Source organism: Urocampus carinirostris, chromosome 19 (genome assembly GCF_059441175.1).
Source record: "Urocampus carinirostris isolate Australia breed hairy pipefish chromosome 19, RoL_Ucar_1.0, whole genome shotgun sequence".
Lineage (NCBI taxonomy): Eukaryota > Metazoa > Chordata > Actinopteri > Syngnathiformes > Syngnathidae > Urocampus > Urocampus carinirostris.
In genome coordinates, this window is record NC_142367.1 from 17,462,538 (window position 1) to 17,486,959 (window position 24,422).

The 24,422-nt window shown below is 40.2% G+C and overlaps 1 protein-coding gene across 2 annotated transcripts; it reads right to left on the reverse strand.

The window, feature by feature from the left end:
- Positions 1 to 448: 448 nt before the first annotated feature.
- foxk2a (forkhead box K2a) lies at positions 449 to 15,761 on the reverse strand. Of its 2 annotated transcripts, none has more exons than XM_088322912.1 (9): positions 15,251 to 15,761; positions 9,062 to 9,247; positions 8,871 to 8,997; positions 7,331 to 7,477; positions 5,498 to 5,691; positions 5,239 to 5,432; positions 2,736 to 2,966; positions 2,503 to 2,676; positions 449 to 1,306 (listed from the first exon to the last, which is right to left on the reverse strand). In XM_088322912.1, the coding sequence occupies exons 1-9, from the start codon at positions 15,550 to 15,552 to the stop codon at positions 1,083 to 1,085; spliced, it is 1,779 nt and encodes a 592-aa protein (XP_088179038.1). In that variant the 5' UTR covers positions 15,553 to 15,761; the 3' UTR covers positions 449 to 1,082. The 2 variants fall into 2 exon arrangements, with proteins under 2 accessions (XP_088179038.1, XP_088179037.1); XM_088322911.1 differs by having other exon boundaries at positions 2,736 to 3,044.
- Positions 15,762 to 24,422: the final 8,661 nt, after the last annotated feature.

Below are 24,422 nucleotides of genomic sequence, written 5' to 3' on the forward strand. Positions count from 1 at the left end.
AATGCCATAGTGAACTAGTTTGCTTGTAACTAACTTGGTAAATACTAATACACTTTCACCATCAGTGACAGTTACAAACTTTAAAGATCCATTTTAAATTCAGCACCAATGCCAGACTTCAAACCTCCATTTCTCATCTTAAGTAGTTAACTGGGCTGACAGTCAATCTGTTAAATAAGGATGCGATAAAGCAAGAGAAATATTCAAAGAGCATGACAATTCTTGCAAGTAAAAAGTTTACTATCAGATCGATTTTGATTCCGCCTTCCACCCGCTACTCTGTTGTACCACCTCAAACGATCTCACACTAAAGGTAAATTTACCCTGCCATACAACAGTTTTACTTTACAATCCCCACCAAATGAATGTTATATGCTGAGGGCCTTTGTTTCTTTAACCACGGAAAAAAAGGTGACATACTGTCTACAGAATAACCAAACTAAAGAGGCAGTGTTTTAAATAAATTTCTTTTGCGTGTGTATTTACTTATGTATAAAATAAGCATTTAAATCACTGGAGCAGGACAAACACTTCACTTGTGTAACAGAATACAATATATTAACAAATGAACAGTAGCATGAATACAAACTGAGGGCTACGTACGAAAAAAAATACACAGAAGAGGGTTTAAGTGCAGATTTCAGTTTCTTCAGTTCCATATTCAGTATACATCTCTCTAACATGCAAGCGGAATGAAGCATAGGCTCGACGACGCACGGAATATATCTGTTTAGTGTTAAAACATATGCGTGTTTTGTTTTTTCTTACAAAAGAAACAGAGATCACATTCATTTCACAGAAGAGTTTGTATACAAAAAAGATCATATTTTAAACGTCCGTTTAATTTTCTTCCAATTGAACGCATCGCTGGTCCGTGAAGAACTGAGGCGATTCACACTGAGGTTTTGGGGCTAGCTGCCGAGGTTTCCGTCCTCCTCTTGGGAACGTGAGGATCGGATTGGACGAGAATCATTTTTCTTAATAATGGTTGTTTCTCTTTTTGGCACGAGTTAGTCAAAGTGCGGACGGAGCGAAACAAAGTGGGCGGGGCTCTGGGATGCGAATAGCGGAGAGGGGCGGGGTTATGGGTTTCCCAGCGCTTCACTGACCTCCGTTTCGGCCGCCGTGGTCCCGTTGCCGGCCGTCGACTCGACTCCGTCCGCTTCCGTCTCGGCCCCGCCCTCATCCGCCACCTTGGCCCGCTTGCTCGCCGGCACTTCCTGGAGCTCGCCATTTTGCCGCTTGGTGGGCAAGGACGCCGAGGCCGAAGCGTGGGCTGCCAGAAGGTGCAGGGGGTTCGCCAGAGCTGCTCGCCAGAGACATGGTGAGAATGAGATATGTGTTTACTCGGTACGGAGTTAATGTGAGTTAAACTAAAAGCCGCTTGACCTTACTCTGGAGTTAATGCTTAGTGAAAAATTAAAGACGCTTCAACTTACTAGAGTGTTAATGCTTGTTAAAATGAATTCAGCTTCAACTCAATCTGGAGTAAATGCTGGTTGAACTGAAAATAGCTGTAACTCATTCTCGAGTTCATTCTTGTTGAATTCAAAACAGCTTTAACTCACTCTGGAAAGATGTGATGGTTGGAGCAATTAAAAGTAGCTTTAACTCAATCTGGAGTTGATTTTCGTAAAAAAACAAAACGGCTTCGAGTTACTCTGGGGGTAATGTTTGTTATACTTAGAAGCAGCTTTAACTTACACCAGTTAATGCTGGGTAAATTTTGGAAACGGTTTAATACACTTCGGGTTTAATGCTTATCCAAGCAGCTTTAACTTATTCTGGAGTTAAAGTAAATTATAGTGGCAAACTATTCGTGTTACCTTTTATGGAGTGTATGAAATAGTGCTTCTAAACATTTAACTTGAGTTGAAACTCTAGTATAACTCCTTTAAAAGTTGAATATTTAGTTAAAGCTTTAATAGGAGTTAGAGCAACTTTATCTCATGAAGTAAAGATCGTTTAACTCCTCAGTTATAAAGTCATTTTAACTTCTGAGAATGTAAAAACGGCATTAATTCCAATATCAAAGCTGCTTTGATTAAATTTAAAACCGATCTAACTGGAGTTAAACCATCTTACATCCTGGAGGTAATGCTGTTCGAGAGTTTAGGCTGCTTTATAATCCAGATTTCAAGCAGCTTTAACTCATTAAGCAGTGAGTTTAAACTGCTCAGATTTGAATGCAGATTTAACTCCAGTTAACTGGAGTTAACCTGATGCTTTAGAATAGCTATGCCCCGAGTTAAACCTTTAGTGCTTTAGACTGATGTCAGTTTTTGTTAGTGTACCAAGCATAAGGTGAAAGGAAAGGACTGAAAGCCGACCCAAACCCTAAGGGAGAGTATTTGAGCGCTTCTAAGAAATGCAAGTACTTTCGTGTGCATGATGAACGCGTTGACCGAGGCTGCAATGCTGACGCCAGCCTGGAGATGGCGGCAGCAGGTAAGAATTCAAAATTCTGTACAGATTGTACGAATTTGTAACTGTTAATCTCACCCGTGGCGGTCGAGGTGATGGGGACCAGGTGAGTTCCGTTCTGCGTTACGGCCTTGACGGGAAGCTGATGCTGGCCGAGCGGGGCCGCCTGCACCAAGGTGACAGTCGTCAGGGGCGCCCCCACTGAATTCTGGGTAATGCGAACCACTCCGCTCATCGATGAGCTCGTCACCACTTAGAGAAAAAAACCGAGACGTCATCATCGTCTCGCGACGCAAACCAGCCGGACTAACCTTTGATTCCTTGGTGCTCTCCCCCGCCGTTCTCTTGGGGCTTGGAGACGGTCGTCATGGTGACGGCGGGGATCTGGCCAACCACGTGCACCGTTTGCATGACGGGGGTGGGGCCGACCGCCGCGGTGACCGTGGTAGGCGCCGCCACGGCGTACGTGGCCGGCTTTGCTGTGGTCTGGTGAAGCTGCCGTTGCACCGCAATCAGAACCGGCTGGTTGCCGAGTGGCGATCCTGTCGGGAAGTTATGTCCTTTATCTCTTGAGTCAGGTAAGATCTTAAGCCCGAGCAGGTTTTTGGGCTGGGTCAAACCTAAAATACCAATCATTACATTCAAAGTGGGCTGGAATTCTCTCATTTGTAATTAAAAAAATATATATTATCCCCCCATCATTGTTCTTTGTCTCTTTACCTGTCCCTCTATTTTAAAGGTTAGATGCATAGTTTGAAGTTTCCCTTAAAAAGATTTAAATTTTTTATACATCGATTATGTTTTAACAATGCACAACTACGGTAAGTTCAATGAGCCTTTATATTTTTTACCCCACTACTCCTGTCTGCTTTTATCTTACTTTTACACTCTGTGCTATGACCATGGAGGAAAGAAAGCAGAGTGATGGGGGGAGGAGAGTGATTTCACACGCATGCTTGGTTTTTTGGTGAAAGTATGAAAAGAACTGTTTCAAACACAGTTTAAGTTCCATGTACATGCAACAAAAGGAGCTTGACAGAGGCTGCAATGATGATTTCAGCAAAAAGATGGCGTCAGTATGTAGAATATTTTCAAGTTACGGACACTACCTTTAAGGACTTACTGCTACTATGGTTTAGGAACCAATTTTTGACTCTGTCAAAATGAAGGACGGGCTTAAAATGTTCCCATCAGCTCTTTTGCTAGTTTCTGTCGCCATCTCCTGGCTTAAAAGGATGATTGCAGTCTCAGTCCGCTCATTCCTCAAGTACTGATTAAAAAAAACCTATTTGAAAAGGGCCTTTTCTTGAGTTTCTTATTTTCAGGTAACACTAACAAAAATACCCAGGAACAAGCATGAAATCCCTCTCCACTCCCCCTCCCTCTCTTTCACAATGTGTTGTGACTCTTTGAACAGCGGTGCTAAAAATATATAAAAGCAGACAGGCCTGTTGGGGAAAAAATAAAAAGGCTTTTTGAACTCAGTTGGGCATTGTTAACACATAATAGATATATTATTTACTTTAAACTTTTTTAAAGACACCTCAAGCAACGCGCCCCACCTTTAATGTAACCTCTGTAAATGTTGAGAACCTGCATTACATATTGCAACGGGATTCAAACCTGGATCGTAGCGGTGAAAGCACTGACACAGTAGATCACTAGTGGTACAGATGACATAGGAAATAAATCCTATTTTAACTCACGGTGTCAGAAATACTGATTTTCCCAGAAACGAATGTTAAAGAATGGAGAAAAACAAACTATTTCCAAAAAATACTAAACCAGCTCTTTTACATCTATATACATTTCAAACATAATAGACTCCCAGCTGAAGTCGAGAGACTGTTTAACCTATCAGAATGTTATGTGGTAATCAGTGTTTGGCACTGTAAGTCAAAATCGTGTGAGATCGGCCCTAATGGTATGTCATCTGTATCACTGATGGTCTAGGGCAGGGATGTCAAACTCATTTTAACTCGGGGGCCACGTGATAGAACAAACATTCTCTTGGGGGCGCGACTAGTAGATTAGAGAGAAAGAAAGAGAAGGGGAAAGCGAGAGTGAGAGAGAAAAAAGGGGAGAGTAAGAGAAAAGCGAAAGGTGAGAGAGTGAAAACAGAGTGGAAAAGAAAGTGAAAAGCAAGCAAGAGAGAGACAAAGCGGAAAGCGAGAGAAAGGAGGGAACGCGAGAGCAAGAGGGGGAACAGAGTGAAAAGCATGAGAGCAAAAAGCGAGCGAGAGAAAAAGAAAGGGAAAGTGAGAGAGAGAGAGAAAGTGAGAGAGCAAAAAGTGAGAGAGCAAGAGAGAAAGACTTGAGAGAGGGAGAGCGAAAAACACGAGAGAGAGAGAGAAAAGCATGAGAGAGACAGAGCGAGAGAGCAAAAAGTGAGAGTGAGAGAGATGATCCTGAAAGCAAGGGTGAGAAGGCAAGAGAGAGAAAGAAAAGGGTAAAGCGAGAGAGAGAGAGCGAAAAGTGAGAGAGAAAAGCTAGAGCAAGAAAGAGAAAGACAGTGAAAAGCAAGAGAGAGAAAGATAGTAGAAGCATGAGAGAGAGGGAGAGCAAGAGAGAGAGAGAGAGATAAAGCAAGGAGAGAGAGAAGAGAGAGATGCACCTTATGTATGCATAATATTTTGGGGGATCCACCTTATTATCGAGTGTGCTTTGTCGTGTGGCAAATGTGGTATTTTCAATGAAAAAAAAACTACTGGAAAAGGCTATTGTCTACAAAATGGTCAATAATATATAAAAGTTTATGTAAAAAGTGTGAGATTCATTGATGTAATAAATAAGTGGAAAGCAATTTCTTTTTACCAGCGGCGTTCTGTGCAAAGCGAGCCTCTTGGATGACGGCGAGTTTGGGCAGAGCGCTTGCAGAGGTTGCGGGCGGGCTCGCCTCTTGTTCCATGGGGACCGGGGAGCCTTCCCTGGAGAGGCTATCGGGGGTCTGCACGCCACTGGAGTGAGCCGACAGCGCCCCCGTGTGGTGCGGGGAAGCGGGTGCGCTCCTGGAGAAGGCCAAACGGGAATCAGGATGCGCTGAGGCAAAGAGGCACAAAGCGGGAGGCTTCACCTGGAAGAGAGGGGTCCCACGGGGGTCCTGAAGCACGGAACGCCCCGCGGTCTTCGTTTACGGAAGGCCTGGTCGATCAGTCGGCCTTCGGACGCGGGGTCGATCCTCCAGAAGGAGCCTTTGCCGGGCTCCTCCTGGGAACGGGCTACTTTGATGAAGTAGCGGTTCAGGGACAGATTGTGGCGGATGGAGTTCTGAAAAACACAAACTTGTGCGTTTGAACATCACAAGGCTTTATTAAAGTGGAAAGTGAATGTGATCTTTTACTTTACTAAACACAAACATACAAGGTCATAGAAACGAAAATGCAAGAAATTACTGGTAAATGAAGCGTAACCATTGTTTACTTGTTGAAAGGGACGAGGAAGAAATACAAAAAAACTAATCATACCCCTATGGATCATATTAAATTCAAACATTCATCAACTGTGTTTTATCTTATTGCCTTGACTCATCTTGAGTTAATCTTGTATTTTCTTATTTTCATTATTCTTTATATTATTTTATGTATCCATGTATATAGTTACTTAGTTCTATCACACAGGTAAACTGTGTGGACAGCAAAGTAAGAATTTCATTGTGCAGGGAATCGTGGTTCTTTACTGTGCATATGACAATAAACACTTTGAATTGAATTAAAATAAATGTAAGTGAGTGACACAGATGCAGTAAGAGAGAGACTAAGTCAAAGAAGGCAAAGTGTGAGACAAATAATTCAGAGACAGAACTACAGAGGCAATACAGAGAGACAGGCTTAGAGAGAGAGTCAGATGGAAGAAAGAGAGAGAGAGAGACAAAGAGGAAGAGAAAGTCAGGAGTGCAAAAAGAGACGGATGAGGAGCAAGAGACAGGGACACAGAGCAAAAGAGACGGGCACAGAAAAAAAGTCAAAGTGGCTGTAACAGTCAGAGAAAGACAAAATCACAGAGTCAAAGGCAGAGAAAGTCAGAGAGAGAAGCAAAGAAAGAGTAAAGCAGGGAAGAGAGAGAGACAGAATGACAGAGAAAGGCATAGAACGTCAGAGAAAGAAGCTAAGAAAGAGAGAGGGGCACAAAGAAAAAGTCAAAGAGAAAAGCAGCTGTCGGAGAAAGACAGAATCACAGAGAGACGAAGAGACAGAGAGAGTCAGAAACAGAGAGAGACAGAGCAAGAGAGATAGAATCGCAGAGGGGGGCACAGAGAAAGAAAGAGTCAGAGAAAAGCAGCTGTAACAGAGTCAGAGAAAGACAAAATCACAGCAACAGACCAAGAGGCAGAGAATGTCAGAGACACAGAAAGAGACAGATGCAAAGCGAGAGTCTGAGATGCAGAGCGAGATAGAATTGCAGAGAGAAAGGCACAGGAAAGACAGAGTCAAAGAGAAAGTGTATCATGTAATTGTGTCAGAGAAAGACAGAATCACAGAGAGATACAGAGACAGATGCAGTTTAAGAGACAAAGACACAGAGTGCGAGGAGAGACGCAGCGAGAGAGAGACAGAATAACAGAGAGAAAGGCAGAGTCAAAGAGAAAGTGTGTTACAAAGTCAGAGAAAGACGGAATCACAGGGAAAGACAGACGCAGAGCGAGAGAGATAGAGAGAGACAGAATCACAAAGAAAGTTTCTGTAACAGAGTCAGAGAAAGATAGAATCATAGAGAGACAAAGAGGCAGAGACAGAGAGAGACAGACGCAGAGCGAGAGACAAAGACACAGAGTGAGAGAGAGAGAGAAAATTACAGAGAGAAAGGCAAAGAGAAAGTGTCTGTAACAGAGCCAGAGAAAGACAATCAAAGAGAGGGAGAGGCACAGAGACAGACAGAGAGAGAGAGAGAGAGACAATGTGACACTGACCTGCCAGCCTTTATCAGCCGTCCGGTAATACGGGTAATTTTTGGTGATGTGCGTGTAGATCCCATTCAACGTCAACTGCTTATCCGGTGCCATGGTGATGGCTTGGACGATGAGTTGCGCGTACGAATACGCCGGTTTGGAGTCGTCCTGCCGACAAACAAGGCGGGGACAAGAATGACGAGACCAGGAAACGCAACGCGCAAGTTCAATCGGAATTGGGCCATTTTTAGATTACAAAGGAGGGCACGTCCATGGAGTTGACACTTATCGTACAGGGTTGTGGTGTTCCCGCCTCACCATATTTTCAACTTACGATGTGGAATAAGAATATTTCTTGGTACTATACAACATGGACGTCAAATTATTTTAGGTGCTTAGGATCTTATAAAAGTCAAACCTCGCGGTGCTAGGGCGTATGTCTACCGTAAATTCCGGACTATAAGCCGCTACTTTTTTCCCCAAACGTTCAACCCTGCGGCTTATTCAGTGACGCGGCCAATTTATGTCATTTTTCTAACGGCCGCCAGCGGCGCTGGAGTACAAAAGGTAAGATTTAGACCGGTGGAATATATGCGCCGAAGAAGACTGCAACTTCTTGGCTTGTACACAAATTAAATTAGCGTTAACATACCCTCATAATGCAAAATGCAAAAAGAAAGGCACATGACGCAGCTTTCAAGCTAAAAGCAATCGAGCAGTCCGATAAAGAAGGAGCAAGGGTGTTGCTAGCGTGTTTTGGAATAAGGGAGCGTGGGACGACGTCTATATGACAAAGTTTCTTTCCGACACTGAGGAAGACGACTTTGATGGCTTCAGTTCTAGGGAGGAAGATGAGGACGGTTTACCGTGATTTTTACAAGTACGGTATGTTTTTTTTAACAGACCTGTTTACTGTGTTGCGAGCGTGTTGCTACCATTAACTGCCCTGTCACAGGCAGCGTTTGGGATGAAAGTATTATTATTAAAGCTTTGAAAACTCTTGGTGTACCATCTTTCTTTGTAAATATGTGTAACCATGTAAAATATGTAATAGCAACTGTATATTTTTGTAATGTATTTATTTTAGAGACTTATTCTGATATGTTTTGCACGGACAAATAAAAAAGAAGGAGCGGAACAAAAACGGGGTGACGGGAAGTGGGGTAAAGGTGAGACCTGTTTGTGGACGGACAATAGTGGATATATATTTTTCCCACCCTTAGCTTTGGAAAATATACACTTTTTTCCTTGGATTACTTTCAACTGGACCCGGACTCTGCAGGTCTGCATCAAACCTTAAGTACCGGTATTATTTTCTGTTCATTTTGCCGGCTGTGATTTTTGGACTGTGTACTTTAATGAAGGACATTCAGTTTCAATCGCGGGACTTAAAGTCGGGTTTGGGTTAATTTTGTGTTTGTGTTACATTTTATTAATGTGGGCGCATGCGGCTTATATGCAGGTGCGGCTTGTGTAAGTACAAAATCGGTTTTCCTCTTAAAATGTGGTGGGTGCGCTACAATTGGTCAGCATCATCTAAGAAAAGGAAACTCCAAGCCACCTTAGGACTGTCCTCCCCAGAAGCCTCCTTGTCATTATCCGCCATCAGTTCCGAAGTCAGGACACGGCCGCTTCTGTAGCTGGACAGCCCGGCCCCCCTGGGACTCGACGGGCAGGAGTTTGCGGCACTGGAAAACAGGACCGGAAACGGTGAACTCGTCGTTCCTTCCAGGCGGCGGCGCTCGGACTGACCTGATGGTGCCCGTGGGCGAAGGCAGCGGGCTCATGAGGTGGGCGATGTTGTCAGGAATGTTGATGGTGAGCGGCGAGATTTGGGGCTTGACGGGAGATTGGGGACGGTTCTTGGGCTCCTTCTTGGTGCTTAGAAGCGAAGTGAAGGTGATTTTGATGTTGGTGCTGGGGAAGCGGAAGCAGCATCTGCATGCGGACAAAAGGCGGGGATTTGCTTATACAGTGGAACCTCGGTTTTCGAACGCCTCTCAGTTCAAACACAGCGGAGTCCGACCAAAAATTTAGAGAAATTCTTGCTTCGCTGTTCGGTCAAAAAATCGGAGTTCGAACGCCGGTAATGCTTGAGTGCGTACGCCAAGGTGCGATGCTGAGCAGCGTACGGGTGTTTTAGCCCCTTATTATGCCTCCGAAGAAAGTCAGTGCAAGTAGCAAAGTTGCTACAGGTGAAAAAAGAAAAGTAGTGCGTACAACTATTGCATTTAAGAAAGAAATAATAGCAAAATATGAAGGTGTGCGAGTGTCTGATCTTAACTGCGCCTTCTGCTGACCACCACAAAGGTAAGAAATCCTATTCATAATTATTTTCTTTATCTTTTTTTTTTATTTTTACACGTTCATGTCACCGTAAGCTTTCGTACGGAAGATTATGATAATGCGGACGTACGATTAGCCTGGGTTAGCTTCATGTTTACGTTAAACATTCAAGGTGTTGGAACGGATTAAAACAATTTACATTATTTTTAATGGGAAAAATGATTTCCGTGATCGAACAAATCTGTTTTCGAACAGGGTTCTGGAACGGATTATGGTCGAGAACCGAGGTTCCACTGTACTGGAAAGCTTCATTCTGCTGGTTGTATGAGGAGAATAGTCTTTATTCTCATTGATAACATTTTCAAAGAGATTAGACGTGTCATAGAAGTTTCCGAAGAAGAAAATCGGATAAAAACGAATGTTAGGATAAATAGGTCATGCTTACAGCTTGTTGACTGGCCTAAGTGGGTGTAATCAGCCTCAAGCACCCCAAAATTAAACCCAAGCACCCTTAAAAATTATAGCATTTTTTAAAACTCCCTAATAAAGAACAGGATAGGCTTAAATATGATCAAAGCAAAATGTGATCAACACGGCATTGAAACACTCCAAAGAATGACACGAAATATTCCTTTTGCCCTTGGGCGTAGCCAACCCATTTTTGGGGATGCTCAAGCTCCCCCTGAATTCAACCCAAGCCCCACCCCAAAAAAAATATATATAGCGTAATTATTTTCTTTAATAGAGGACAGGATAGGCTTAAATCTGATTCAAACAATTATAGATAACACTTATTAAAAGAAAAAAAACTAAGGAAAACAAAAATGTGATCAACACAGATGATAATAGATGGTCTGCATTTCAATAGCGTTCTTTAAGTCACTGAAGACCTCCCAAAACGCTTTACAATGTGCTTCACACAGCGTTATAAATACTCCAAAGAATGACACAAAATATACCTTTGGCCCATGGGCGTAACCAAGCCGTTTTCGGGGATGCTCAAGCACACCCAACCCCCCCACTAAAACTATAGCATAACTATTTTCACAAATATAGGTTTAAATGTGATGAAAAATGCTAAATAACTTTCTTTTTTTTTAGTACAACAAACAATAATTTGAACAACTCGGCGTGGGAAATATTACACTGCCTTGAAATGGTTCATTCCATTTGATTCCTAGTTCTCACCCCCCTCCCTGCTCCTCTTTTGCTCGGCTCGTGTCACTTGCAGTATAGCGGCAGAGTCTGTGGAGGCTCCAGTGTATTTCGGTGATAGTATGTCATGTCGTGGTTAAATTGAGCAACTATCTTACCATTCAATACCATTACTTTGTTAACAGTGCTAGGTATTAGTAATCATTTAAACTGCATTGAATCGAATGCAACAACACCACAATTGAATCCGTAAAGTGTAGGGTGGAATAGAATGCATCGTTGTCTAATAAGTTCCATGCTTCTACTTCTTCCGTATGCACTCTATTAGAAATAAATGAGTAAAAACTGTGCAGATGGTAGTAGTAGTCATGTTTATTTGTGACGCCCTTAACCACAAGGAGTCTGCACAGACCACAGATTACTGCAAACCACAGACTATTACCACACCAACCCCTGATCTGAAACCTACAAGGGGGCAAGGAAAAACTCGAAAACCTCAGTAATGTTTATTTGTGACACCCTTAACCACAAAGAGTCTCAAAGGGCTGCACAGACCACAAAGTATTGCAAACTATAGACTATTATGACACCATCCCCCAATCTTAAAACCTACATGAGGGCAAGGGAAAACTCAAAAACCTCAACATGAGGAAAATGGAAAAACCTTAAGACATGAGGTCATCTCCAGAGATTGTGTCTCTCGCTCACTCTCTATATCTTTTTTCTTTTTCTTTCTTTTCTCTCTCGCTCTCTTCCTTGCTCTTTCTTTTCCTTTTTTCTCTTTATCTGTGTCCTTCTCTCTCTCTTTAGCTTTCTACCTTTCCCTTTACTTTCTGTCCCTCATCTTGTCTTTCTTTCTCGCCTTGTCAATTTTTCCTCTTTCCTTCTCTCAGTCTCCTCTTTTTTCTCTTTGTTCCGATTCTCTAACTTTCTTTCTCTTCCCTTCTCTCTCACTTTTTATCTCTCGCTCTCTATTGTTTATATGTTGCTCTCAATCACAAGGAGCCTCAAAGGGCTTCACAGACCACAGATTATTGCAAACCACAGACTATTATGACACCATCCCCTGATCTAAAACCAACATGGGGGCAAGGAAAAACTCAAAAACCTCAACATGAGGAAAATGAAGAAACCTTGAGAAGGGACCGCACATTTTCTCTCTCTTTATTTCACTATTTATTTTGTGTCTGTTTTTATTACTCTGTTTTTCTCCTTTTTGCTCCCTCATCCTTTTTCTCTCTATCTATCTTATATATATATATATGTGAAGCCCTTAATCACAAGGAGTCTCAAAGGGCTCCAGACCACAGATTATTGCAAACCACAGACTATTATGACACCATCCCCTGATCTAAAACCAACATGGGGGCAAGGAAAAACTCCAAAACCTCAACATGAGGAAAACGAAGAAACCTTGAGAAGGGACCGCACATTTTCTCTCTCTTTATTTCACCATTTATTTTGTGTCTGTTTTTATTTCTGTTTCTTAATTTTTTCTGTTTTTCTCCTTTTTGCCTCTCTTTTGCTCCCTCATCCTTTTCTTCTCTCTCAATTCATGTTTATATGTGAAGCCCTTAATCACAAGGAGTCTCAAAGGGTTGTACAGACCACATATTATTGCAAACCACAGACTATTATGACACCATCCCCTGATCTAAAACCAACATGGGGGCAAGGAAAAACTCCAAAACCTCAACATGAGGAAAACGAAGACACCTTGAGAAGGGACCGCACATTTTCTCTTTATTTCACTATGTTTTGTCTGTCTCTATTTCTTTTAAATTTCTCAGTTTTTTCTCCCTCACTCTTTTCTCTACCTCCCTTCGTATTAGTGTCCCCTCTTCTGATGGATTTTAAAATACAGTAATCCATTGTTTATGACCTGTTTTAACCATCTAGACACCCTGGGTGCCCTGCACCCCCAAACCTAAAATCCACCCCTTGGTTTGTTATTTCTTTAGAAAATAGCGCAATGAAAAAAAAATCGCAGAGACATAAGCATCAGGAGTGTGCAAAACAGTTTTTTTTCGAGGTGTTTTCGTGAAACGTGTTCACTGTTTCGACAAGTTAGTGATTGTTTTGTGCTGGGACGCAAAACGGGCGTGGAAATAAACACGCAGGGAAAAACCACGAGGCAAAGTTCAACACATGACGGCAACAAATACAGTTTTATCGCAGTTTAACCAGGGATGTGATTTGACCAAAGTGAAATTATCTGAAAATTAGCGGGGGGGGGGGGGGGGGGGGTGATTGCTAGCTGGGGGGGGGGGGGGGGGGGAAACCAGGTAGGACCTCATTTGAGTTTGTGTCAATGATTAACCATGTTATTAATATTAAGTAAATTATGTACCATAATAATATCGTGGCCATTAAGAAAATCAATGGTAGAATATCATACAAGTACTTAATTTAAAAAATATAAATACTGACAATAGTTTTGATTACTATTAGGCTTAATAATATTTTTAAATTTCCTAAATCATATTTTAAATGTAATAATTTATTTCTTTAATAGCAGCGTATCCAAGTATTTGATAAATGAAAGTACAATAAGTATAGGCCCTACAGTAAAGTGTTGGTGTAATGTACACATGAAAATCTATTATTGTAATTGTTAAATATTTATGGCCATTTTTATTACGTTATAATATTTTCGAAAAAAATGGGAAAACTGTCAAATAAATTTGAAAAGTTTACCACCTACCTCAAAATTCACGACTCTATCAGCAACTGGTACAGGTTGTTGGGGTGGATCACGTCTCTTTATTACCGCTTCCGATTGTGATGTCAATAAGGGATGGAGGCCGTAAAGTTTTGGAGTTTTCGTTTGGGCACCGAAACTTCCAGCGATGGAATAATTTGTCGTTCTTGACTGGAGTTCTTTCACGTGTTTTTTGCTCTTTGCGTGACTTTCAAGAGCTTTGAAACCTCTCCCACCATAGTCGATGGTATCATGACACCAAATGCAAAGTGCTTTCCCGGCACGATCGATCTTCCGAATAAAGTCATTGAACAAATTCGTCACAGTCTTCTTTCCAACATTCGTAGATAATTCCTTCTCCAACCAGTCCCATCGAAACTTGTTTTTTACAATCTTATCAATTTCTTTAGCTCGCGGAGCATCTTTGCGTTCGATCACGGACATCTTTCTTTAAACACCCGGCAAAAACGTGTGGGAAATGAACAATGGCACACTCCTATAACAAGCGCGTTTATTGGTCAACACGAGACTTCAACCAATCGCAAGTACGTTTCATTTCAGTTACGGAAACACTCAAATGGCATGCTGTCGAGACGAAATCGTTTTTTTTTACCAATTAAAACACCGGAAATTTTAAAATTTTATTTTTGGAGATAAAAAAAGCGGAATTCCGCGAATTAGCGGAAAAATCACATCCCTGTTTAACACGCTCGCCTGGCAGTTTTAACGATATTCAAGATGTGTTACACACATAAAGAGGTAGAAGAAATAAATAGGGAAAGTGAATCTCCATCTTGTAAGTTTACACACTGTTGCCGTCCGTCAATGTTTTGGCAACACGCGATTAGCATGCTAGCTAAAATGACACCCTGTGAAAATGTAAATTATTAAAAAAAATGTCACAAAATTATTTTAATGCGTGATATAACAGCATACTATCGCATTTGGTGTAATAATAAGTACGTTAAAGGAAATATAAAATAATAATACATTTTAACCAAACGAGGGGAGTGTAAAGCAACGCATGCTCGTTCGGAGGTAAAAAAAATGTTTGAAGGCGAAAAGAAGCAAAATAAAAGAAAATGGAGGGTGAATGTGTAAATAATGATATAAAAATGCTGTTGGGGAGATAATTGTAATTGTGTCATGCTGCTTGGTCAGCGTGGCGATAGCGTCACGCCGAATTCCATGACAGTAACGATAACAGTTAATATGTAACATTTTATCGCAATTGAGCACGCTCATCGGGCATATTTAACACATTTAAAATATGTTACAAATAAAAAAAGAGTGAGAAGAAATAAATAAGGAAAATGAATCGCCATTTTGTAAGTTTACGAACTATTGCCATTCGTCAATGTTTTGGCAACACGCGATTAGCATGCTAGCTAAAACGACACCCAAAACAATGTCACAAACTATATTTTGCAAATGCGTGATAGTAAAACTTACTCTTGAATTTGGTGTTATAAATTGGTAAGTTGAATGGGAAATGTATACATTTAAAGAAAAAAAATGCATTTAAAGAGGACGATGTAGGAGTAAACGAACGCGCATGCGTAGTCGTTCGGGGGGTAAAAGCCTTCATTTTGGGGTTAAAAATACGCACACCGAATAAAGACAAAATTGGAAATTAGTTTAAAAAGGGGATGTAAAAGGGAAGAAATTTGAACCCTATGGAATTCGGCGTGATCGCCACATTGACCCGGCACGGTCCTTGACACAACACGTGCAACAACAACCTCCGCCCGACAACAAAACAATAACAAACACGCGGCGGAAGCCGGCGATGGTCTCACATGAGCGGCAGTTGCAATGGAGGAGCCCCCCTTCTCTGGAAAACCCCGTCCACGAACACTCCGTTTTTGCCCAGGCATCGAAGGTAGAATTCCCCCGTGCCGGTTCCGGTGCCGTCCTCGCTGGCCGCAAAGATCTCAAGGTGGCGCCGGGAAATGAAGCTGGAGTGGCCCATGCTGACATCCACGGAGCCTTGCGACGAGTTCCTACCGATAGTCAGCGACTTTTTCTTCATCACGTATTCGAATTCTCGGCCCTCCAACCGGGCCAGTGCCGAACCCGACATGCCGCTCGTAACCGCCATCTTCCTGAGCTGGATCAAATTGGAACTGTGTTTGTTTCACACGCTGAAAAAAAACAGTCCCTCTCAGTAGGATACGGTTTGCTTAGGTTTAAAAATGTATATATATTATTTTAGGGGAGAATGGGGGGCCTAATTTGACAAGGTTCTCATTTGCTAGGAACCGGGGTTACGGCGGCTTCCACCCGCCGCCGCAAAGGAGGTTGAGATTAAAAAAAAAAGTCCAACAACCAATCAGAAGCGGACAAACGGGCGGAAGTGTAGTGATTGACGTAAAATACAGCCAATGACAAACAAATTTATATTGAGCACTGTTTTAGTAGGTTGTCATGCAAAATGACAAGCATTCTTGTTTTTTTTCGATTTGAACACAATGGTACTTTCTTCTAAAAAATGTTTTATTTTTTCCTCATTGTTTCCATTACATGGCTTAAATTGTTTTACGAATGGGTCCGGTTTTCCTCTCAAATCCTACCGGAATTCTTATCAAGTTTGGTTGATGTTTTGTAGTCCATTTATGTTTTGGAAGCACCGCCGCAGCAAATATATATTTGTATACAACACGTAATTCCATTTGTTACAAATATAGTATCAATAACCAATCAGAAGCCGACAAATGGGCGGAAGTGTGGTGATTGACGTAAAATAAAGCCAATGACGAACAATCTTGTGTCGAGAAACGCTTTCAGTAGGTTATCATTCAAAATGAAACGCATTCTTGTTTTTTTTTTAATTTAAACACAATTTTACTTTCGTCTAAAAACGTTTAATTTTTATCCTCCTTGTTTCCATTACATGGCTTGAATTGTTTTACGAATGGGTCCGGCTTTCCTCTCAAATCCTACCGGGATTTTTAGCAAGTTTAGTTTTGTAGTCCATGAATGTTTTGGACGCACCGCCGCAGCAAATATATAAATGTCTACAACTCGCAATTCCACTTGTTACAACAACAGTATCAACTATGATATACAAACGTTCATTTTATAATCTTAAATAAATTGTTGCAGACAATCAGCGAAAATAAAGAGTAGTAGCACTACTTTCCCCTGCTTGTATCAAACAGTAATTCAACTTTTGGTAATTCCTTCACGTATTTGTTTTATGATGATCTGTTTTCTCTTCATTTTGAAACAACACAAATAAATGCAAAAATATTTCCATGTTACGGTTTTTGCATCGCGAGGGCAAGTTGGGCAACACAGTATAGCTTTGCTAATAGCGTCCTCTTCCGTCAAAAAGCAGAACTGCACTGGCTTTACATTGGAAGACTCGACAAACGTATTAAAAATGGAAAATAATCATTAAGAATAAGGGGACAACTTGTAAGAGTGTGAAAATGAGATTGTTGAATTTATGTAAGATAGAAAACTAGCATTGAAAAAAACAACAACTATGTGTTAAACGCTTAAGATGAAAATATATTTTTAGGTGCGCTTGTTTTTCCTTCGGTAAACCGTATACAAGATTATTTATGTAGACAAGGTAAATTTAGGAGCAAAACAACATATTTCTTTAGGTTTTCTAGTTTTTGCTAAGGGTGAGGCGCAAATAGACCATACGAGGAAAACACTCAAGGGAAAGAAAAAGTGCACAGTAAATATTAAAACAAATGTTTCTGTATTAAGAACGCACTGTATTGATCCGGCCGATAGTAAGCAAATTGGTGTCCAGTTATTTGCCTGATAGAAAAAAAAAACCCGATAATTTGTCATTTGACTCCAAGCTATCCCCAAGCTATTGTTGTAAATATTCTAAGCATTCTTTCCCCGTTATATTTTGTTTTTCTTCAGAAATATTACCACATCTTGGTTGTGTCCCCTCACTACCTCTTCATTATGTGTCAGGCATCAAAGTACAGCTAACATAATAAGACTGAATATTGGAGAACTTGTGCATTTATTAGTTACGTATTTTCACATAATCACAACAATTATTTGAAATATGTCAGTGTTACGTTGATCATACACAACATCTTATAAATTTGGCTGTCAAAGTATTGATCGACTCATGTTTACTGGACCTGTATACCGTTATTGGGATTGTCCGCTTAACCACATGAGTTGGAGGGACACCAATTCATGGGGTGTGTCTTGGGCAAGTACAGCCTGGTGGTGCTCATCCCTCTCCAGGCCAACACATGTCAACAAAGAGACAAACATCAAGATAATTCGATTTTAACTGGGGTCTTATTTTCTTAATCTATAGGTAGTGTGGATCAAAAAATGGAAAAGGGGTTGTTGGTTAGGGGCATCGGCCTCAGGAAGCAGGATTACCCTTATAGGTAGGAAAAAATATTATGCATATAATATTATACATTTTTTTAACGTGGCAAATGACTATTTACTGGTTAAGATAGGATTTTAAGGTTCTGTTGGTATTAGGAAAAAAATCATGCATGGACTTGTTCCCTCATATTTTTCAGATTTAATTTCACCTTATGTTCCGGTCTGTAGCTTTCGCTCTGAAAATGCTGATTTACTCGGGATCCCAAGAGCCAAGAAGAAATCTGCAGGTTCGAGAGTGTTCTCCATTCGGGCCCCGGTGCTGTGGAATTCTCTTCATTTTCCTCATGTTGAGGGTTTTGAGTTTTTCCTTGCCTTCACGTAGGTCTTAGATCAGGTGATGGTGCCATAATAGTTTGTAGTTTGCAATAATCTGTGATCTGTGCAGCCCTTTGAGACTACTTGTGATTAAGCGCGTCACAGAAAAACATGACTTGACGTTTTTGTGTTTTTCCTTGCCCTCATGTTGGTTTTAGATCAGGGTATGGTGTAATAATAGTCCGTAGTTTGCAATAATCTGTAGTCTGTGCAGCCCTTTGACACTCTTTGTGATTAAGGGAGTCACAAATAAACATGACTTGACTTACATGGAAGTATAGAGGCATATTTTCAGCAACCGGCACTCCAGTGTTCTAATAGTTCATAGCCTTCTAATACAATTAGCAGAGACAAACAGAGGATTAGAATACCCATGTGCAATGATCTTTAGCAGGTTGCAGAAGCTACTTAACTGACCTGCCTTTGAGCGAGTCAAATTTCTAGGGTATCACATTTCCCGATGTGATAAAACATTCAGAAAGGCCAGAAAAAGACATTTTTTGTGGGAATCTCGACAGTCTTTTTCTATTATTATAGAAATGAAGGCTGTTCCATGCTAGAAATTTCCAAGAAACTGAAGATCTCCTTCAATGATGTGTACTACTCCCTTCAGGGAACAGCAACAACAGTCAACAAGATCAGAAAGGGAAGTGGCAAGATGACAAGTAGATTACAGTCTCTAGTTTGAGAAATACAGTGCATCCGGAAAGTATTCACAGCGCTTCACTTTTTCCACATTTTGTTATGTTACAGCCTCATTCCAAATTGTATTAATTTAATCTCTTATCTCAAAATTCTACACAAAATACTCCATTATAACAATGTGAAAACGTTTTTTTTTTTTACTTTTTTTGAATTTATTAAAAATAGAAAACTAAGAAATCACATTTACATAAGTATTCACAGCCTTTGCCATGAAGCTCAAAATTGAGCTCAGGTGCATCTTTTTTCCACTTATCATTTTTGAGATCTTTCTCCAGCTTAATTGGAGTCCACCTGCAGTAAATTCAGTTGATTGGACATGATTTGAAAAGGCACACACTTTATATTAGGTCCCACAGTTGAGTGTGCATGTCAGAGCACAAACACCAAGCATTAAGTCAAAAGAACTGTGTGTAGACCTGCGAGACAGGATTGTCTTGAGGCACAAATCTGGGGAAGGATACAGAAAAATTTCTGCTGCTTTGAAGGTCCCAATGAGCACAGTGGCCTCCATTATTCGTAAATGGAAGACATTTGGAACCACCAGGACTCTACCTAGAGCTGGCCGGCCTTCTAAACTGAGCGATCGGGGAAGAAGGGCCTTAGTCAGGGAGGTGACCAAGAACCTGATGGTCACTCTGTCAGAGCGCCAGCGTTCCTCTGTGGAGAGAGGAGAGTCTTCCAGAAGGACAACCATCTCTGCAGCAATCCACCAATAAGGCCTGTATGGTAGAGTGGCCAGACGAAAGCCACTCCTTAGTAAAAGGAACATGGAATCCCGTCTGGAATTTGCCAAAAAGCACCTGAATGACTCTCAGACCATGAGAAAAAAAATTCTCTGGTCTGATGAGACAAAGATTGAACTCTTTGGTGTGAATGCCAGGCGCCATGTTTGGAGGAAACCAGGCACTGCTCATCACCAGGCCAATACCATCACTACAGTGAAGCATGGCGGTGGCAGCATCATGCTGTGGGGATGTTTTTCAGCGGCAGGAACTGGCAGACTAGTTAGGATGGAAGAAAAAATGAATGCAGCAATATATAGAGATATCCTGGATGAAAACCTGCTCCAGAGCGCTCTTGACCTCAGGCTGGGGCGAAGGTTCATTTTTCAGCAGGACAACGACCCCAAGCACACAGCCAAGATCTCAAAAGATTGGCTTCGGAACCACTCCGTGAATGTCCTGGAGTGGCCCAGCCAGAGTCCAGACTTGAATCCGATCGAATATCTCTGGAGAGATCTGAAAATGGCTGTGCACAAACGTCTCCCATCCAACCTGATTGAGCTTGAGACTTATTGCAAAGAAGAATGGGCAAAACTGCCTAAAGATAGGTGTGCTAAACTTGTGGGATCATATTCAAAAAGACTTGAGGCTGTATTTGCTGCCAAAGGTGGATCAACAAAGTATTAAGCAAAGGCTGTGAATACTTATGTAAATGTGATTTCTTAGTTTTCTATTTTTAATAAATTCAAAAAAAGTAAAAAAAAAAAAAACTTTTTCACATTGTCATAATGGAGTATTTTGTGTAGAATTTTGAGATAAGAGATTAAATTAATACAATTTGGAATGAGGCTGTAATATAAAAAAATGTCGAAAAAGTGAAGCGCTGTGAATACTTTCCGGATGCACTGTAGATGCCTTACGGACCCTCAACTGAATAGCTCGGTTAGGTACTACGTACAAAACACCAGGGACAACATCTACAGTGAAGAGGCGACTGAGAAGCTGGACATATCTGAGATTGGCCAACAAAGGAAGAAATTAATATGGGCAAAAGAACATAAACAATAGACAACTTATCTAAATAAGAGTGACATTTTCATGGAAAACACAAAATTGTCTGTGTGACTGCAAACTTTTGAACGCTAGTCTGTGCTTTCTGGAATCCGATCTGTGTTTTCATTGTCACCACGGTGTCACATTGTGTGTTTTTGCATGTCTGGAATGACACATGAGGTGTGGGGAGGGAATCGGACGCCGCCGTGGCAAGTCCGGGACACCTCGGACATGCACCTTATGAATTAATAACGCTAAGCCGGGGCTTCTTCACCTTGCTGCAGCTACCGAAACCACAAGTGCATTAAGCAGACCCTACTTTGGGGTAAAGCAGGGGTCTCCAACGCGGAACCCCTACGGGCAGTTGAGGCCTGTTCTGAAAATAGCTCAATAAAGCTGGGTCATTGTGATTTTCTAGTTAAATTGTTATTTTATTGTTTGGCTGAGTCTATTAAACCCTGTATTGAATAACTAACCTGGTAATAACATAGTAAAAACATAGGAATAACATGATACGTTGTTTTATAAATTCAAATGAATAAATATCAATCTATTTAACCCTATTTTGAATGACTAACCTGGTAATAACATAGTAATAACATAGTAATAACATAGCAATAACATGATACGTTGTTTTAGAAATAGATAAATATCAATCTATTTAACCCCATTTTGAATGACTTACCTTTTAATAACATTGTAAGAACATAGTAGTAACATGATACGTTGTTTTAGAAAATCAAATAAAAATCAATCTATATAACCCTATTTTGAATAACTAACCTGGTATTAACATTGTAAGAACATAGTAGTAACATGATACGTTGTTTTAGAAAATCAAATAAATAAATATCTATTTAACCCTATTTTGAATAACTAACCTGGTATTAACATTGTAAGAACATAGTAGTAACATGATACGTTGTTTTAGAAAATCAAATAAATAAATATCTATTCAACCCTATTTTGAACAACTAACCTGTTAATAACATTGTAAGAACATAGCAGTAACATGATACGTTGTTTTAGAAAATCAAATAAATATCAATCTATTTAACCCTATTTTGAATAACTAACCTGGTAATAACATAGTAAAAACATAGTAATAACATGATGCGTTGTTTTAGAAATTCAAATCAATATATATTCATCTAGGGCAGCACGGCGGCGCAGTGGTTAGCGCGTGTTCTAAGGTCTTGGGAACCTCTTGTGTGGGTTCAAATCCAGCTACCGGACTTCCTGTGCGGAGTTTGTATGTTTTCCCCGTGCTTGCGTGGGTTTCCTCCGGGCACTCCGGTTTCCTCTCACATTCCAAAGACATGCATTTCAGGTGGATTGGCCGGTCCAAATTGTCCCTAGGTGTGAACGAGCGAGCGAGTTGTCTGTCCCTGTGTGCCCTGCGATTGGCTGGCAACCAGTTCAGGGTGTCCCCTGCCCACTGCCCGATGATTGCTGGGATGGGCTCCAGCACCCCCGCGACCCTACTGAGGATAAGCGGTGCAGCTAATGAGATGAGATATATTCATCTATTTAACCCTATTTTGAATAACTAACCTGGTAATAACATAGTAATAACATGTCACGTTGTTTTAGAAATTCAAACAAATAAATATCAATCTATTTAATCCTATTTTGAATAACTAACCTGGTAATAAAATAGTGAGAACACAGTAGCAACATGACACGTTGTTTTAGAAAATCAAATAAATAGATATCCATTTATTTAACCCTATTTTGAATAACTAAACTGGTAATAACATAGTAAGAACATCACAATAACATGATGCGTTGTTTTAGAAATTCAAATAAATATCAATCTATTAAACCCTATTTTGAATAACTAACCTGGTAATAACATAGTAATAACATAGTAGTAACATGATAAGTTATTTTAGAAAATCAAATAAATATCAATCTATTTAACCCTATTTTGAATAACTAACCTGGTAATAACATAGTAGTAACATGATACGTTATTTTAGAAAATCAAATAAATAAATATCAATCTATTTAACCCTATTTTGAATAACTAACCTGGTAATAACATAGTAGTAACATGATACGTTATTTTAGAAAATCAAATAAATAAATATCAATCTATTTAACCCTATTTTGAATAACTAACCTGGTAATAACATAGTAGTAACATGATACGTTATTTTAGAAAATCAAATAAATAAATATCAATCTATTTAACCCTATTTTGAATAACTAACCTGGTAATAACATAGTAGTAACATGATACGTTATTTTAGAAAATCAAATAAATAAATATCAATCTATTTAACCCTATTTTGAATAACTAACCTGGTAATAACATAGTAGTAACATGATACGTTATTTTAGAAAATCAAATAAATATCAATCTATTTAACCCCATTTTGAATAACTAACCTGGTAATACCATAGTAAGAACATATGTATTTATATCGATTTGAATAGAATGGTCTTTATTGTCATCGATTTTCCTCATGCTAATGTTTTCGATTTTACCCTTGCCCTCATGTAGGTATTAGATCAGGGGATGGTGTTATGGTAGTCTGCACAGCTCTTTGTGACTTCTTGTGATTAAGGCCCGAACAAATAATCATTTTTCAGCTTTTGCTAATGTTTGCCAAGAATGGACCGATTCCGGCGCGTTATTGAGTGCGAAACTGAAACGATTTTTTTCCTGTTCAAATATAAGCCAAACTGTCAACAAGGAGCGGCCCCTTTACAATGGAAAGCGTCGGCCTATTCGACATCGAGAGCGGAGCGTAAAACATAAAAATCGACTTTGGACTTTGCATTGTACGTCCACGATTGCGTCCGTCTCCTTCCAGACGTCAGTTCTCGTAAAAAGGAGAGCACGCCTTGCCCCAGTAACCGATGAACCCAGTTGGACCAGTTCAGACCATTGAATGGGCCGAGCTGGCCACCGTTACTCGGATTTCACTCGAGAAACGCTTTGTTTGTGTCGTCCGGTTGACAAGTTGCTTAAGCGCTCGTTTTGGGATCAAGAGGTCGCGGGTTCGATTCCTGGCTCCTCAGTGTTGTGTCCTGGGGCAAGACACTGAATTCCCAATGTTAGTTGTTAGTGATACATATGCAAAAAACACAGAAATCAGGAAGGGGGCCATTCAGAAGGTCGGATGATCAATACAAATTTTTGAATGAAATGAAAACTCTCAGTTGATGATACCAAGTATCGATACCAGTGATATTATGATACTGAAAATCCAGACTGACGAATTAATTGCATTCCTTTGGGACTAAAAATAAATAAAAATATCAAAATACGGACGTTTGATACGACTTTTGACACCATAATGAGGATTCTTTAGTTACTGATACCAAGTCCCGATACCAATGATACTTTTGATAGTTGAAATTAAAGTTCAACAAATAAATTATTTATTTGTGAAAATAAAAAATAAAAAAAAATATTAAGATGTATACGGATGTTCGATACTATTTTTCAAATGAATTGTATTAAGTTGAGTTTTCAAGCAATGTTCCCTGTAATTTTCCTGAGCGTTCACACAAAGTCGGCGAGCAACGCTTGAAACAACAGTGAGCAACAGCAATCCCAAGTGTGGCAACTAAGTCATTATCAAACATGTCCAAAACTTGACATCAAGTTACATTTTGCTGAGTTTCCGGCAATGCAAAATTATTTTTCACTTTTGAATGAATTGACTAATGTATTATTGCAAAGGTTGTACAGCCTACAAACTAAAGTCTTATTTAGTCAGTTGCACGATACACAACTGTATTTAATTGCATTTTTTTAGTGGAAGTTCAATGTTGGCAA

What these genes read in the sequence shown, in the direction of transcription:
- foxk2a (XM_088322911.1), bottom strand. Translation starts at nt 15,552, where the DNA reads ATGGCGGTTACGAGCGGCATGTCGGGTTCGGCACTGGCCCGGTTGGAG. An exon ending in TCGCCCACGGGCACCATCAG is followed by an intron (nt 8,998 to 9,061) that starts GTCAGTCCGAGC and finishes CCTGTTTTCCAG; the next exon opens with TGCCGCAAACTCCTGCCCGT. An exon ending in AGAGCACCAAGGAATCAAAG is followed by an intron (nt 2,677 to 2,735) that starts GTTAGTCCGGCT and finishes TTTTTCTCTAAG; the next exon opens with TGGTGACGAGCTCATCGATG.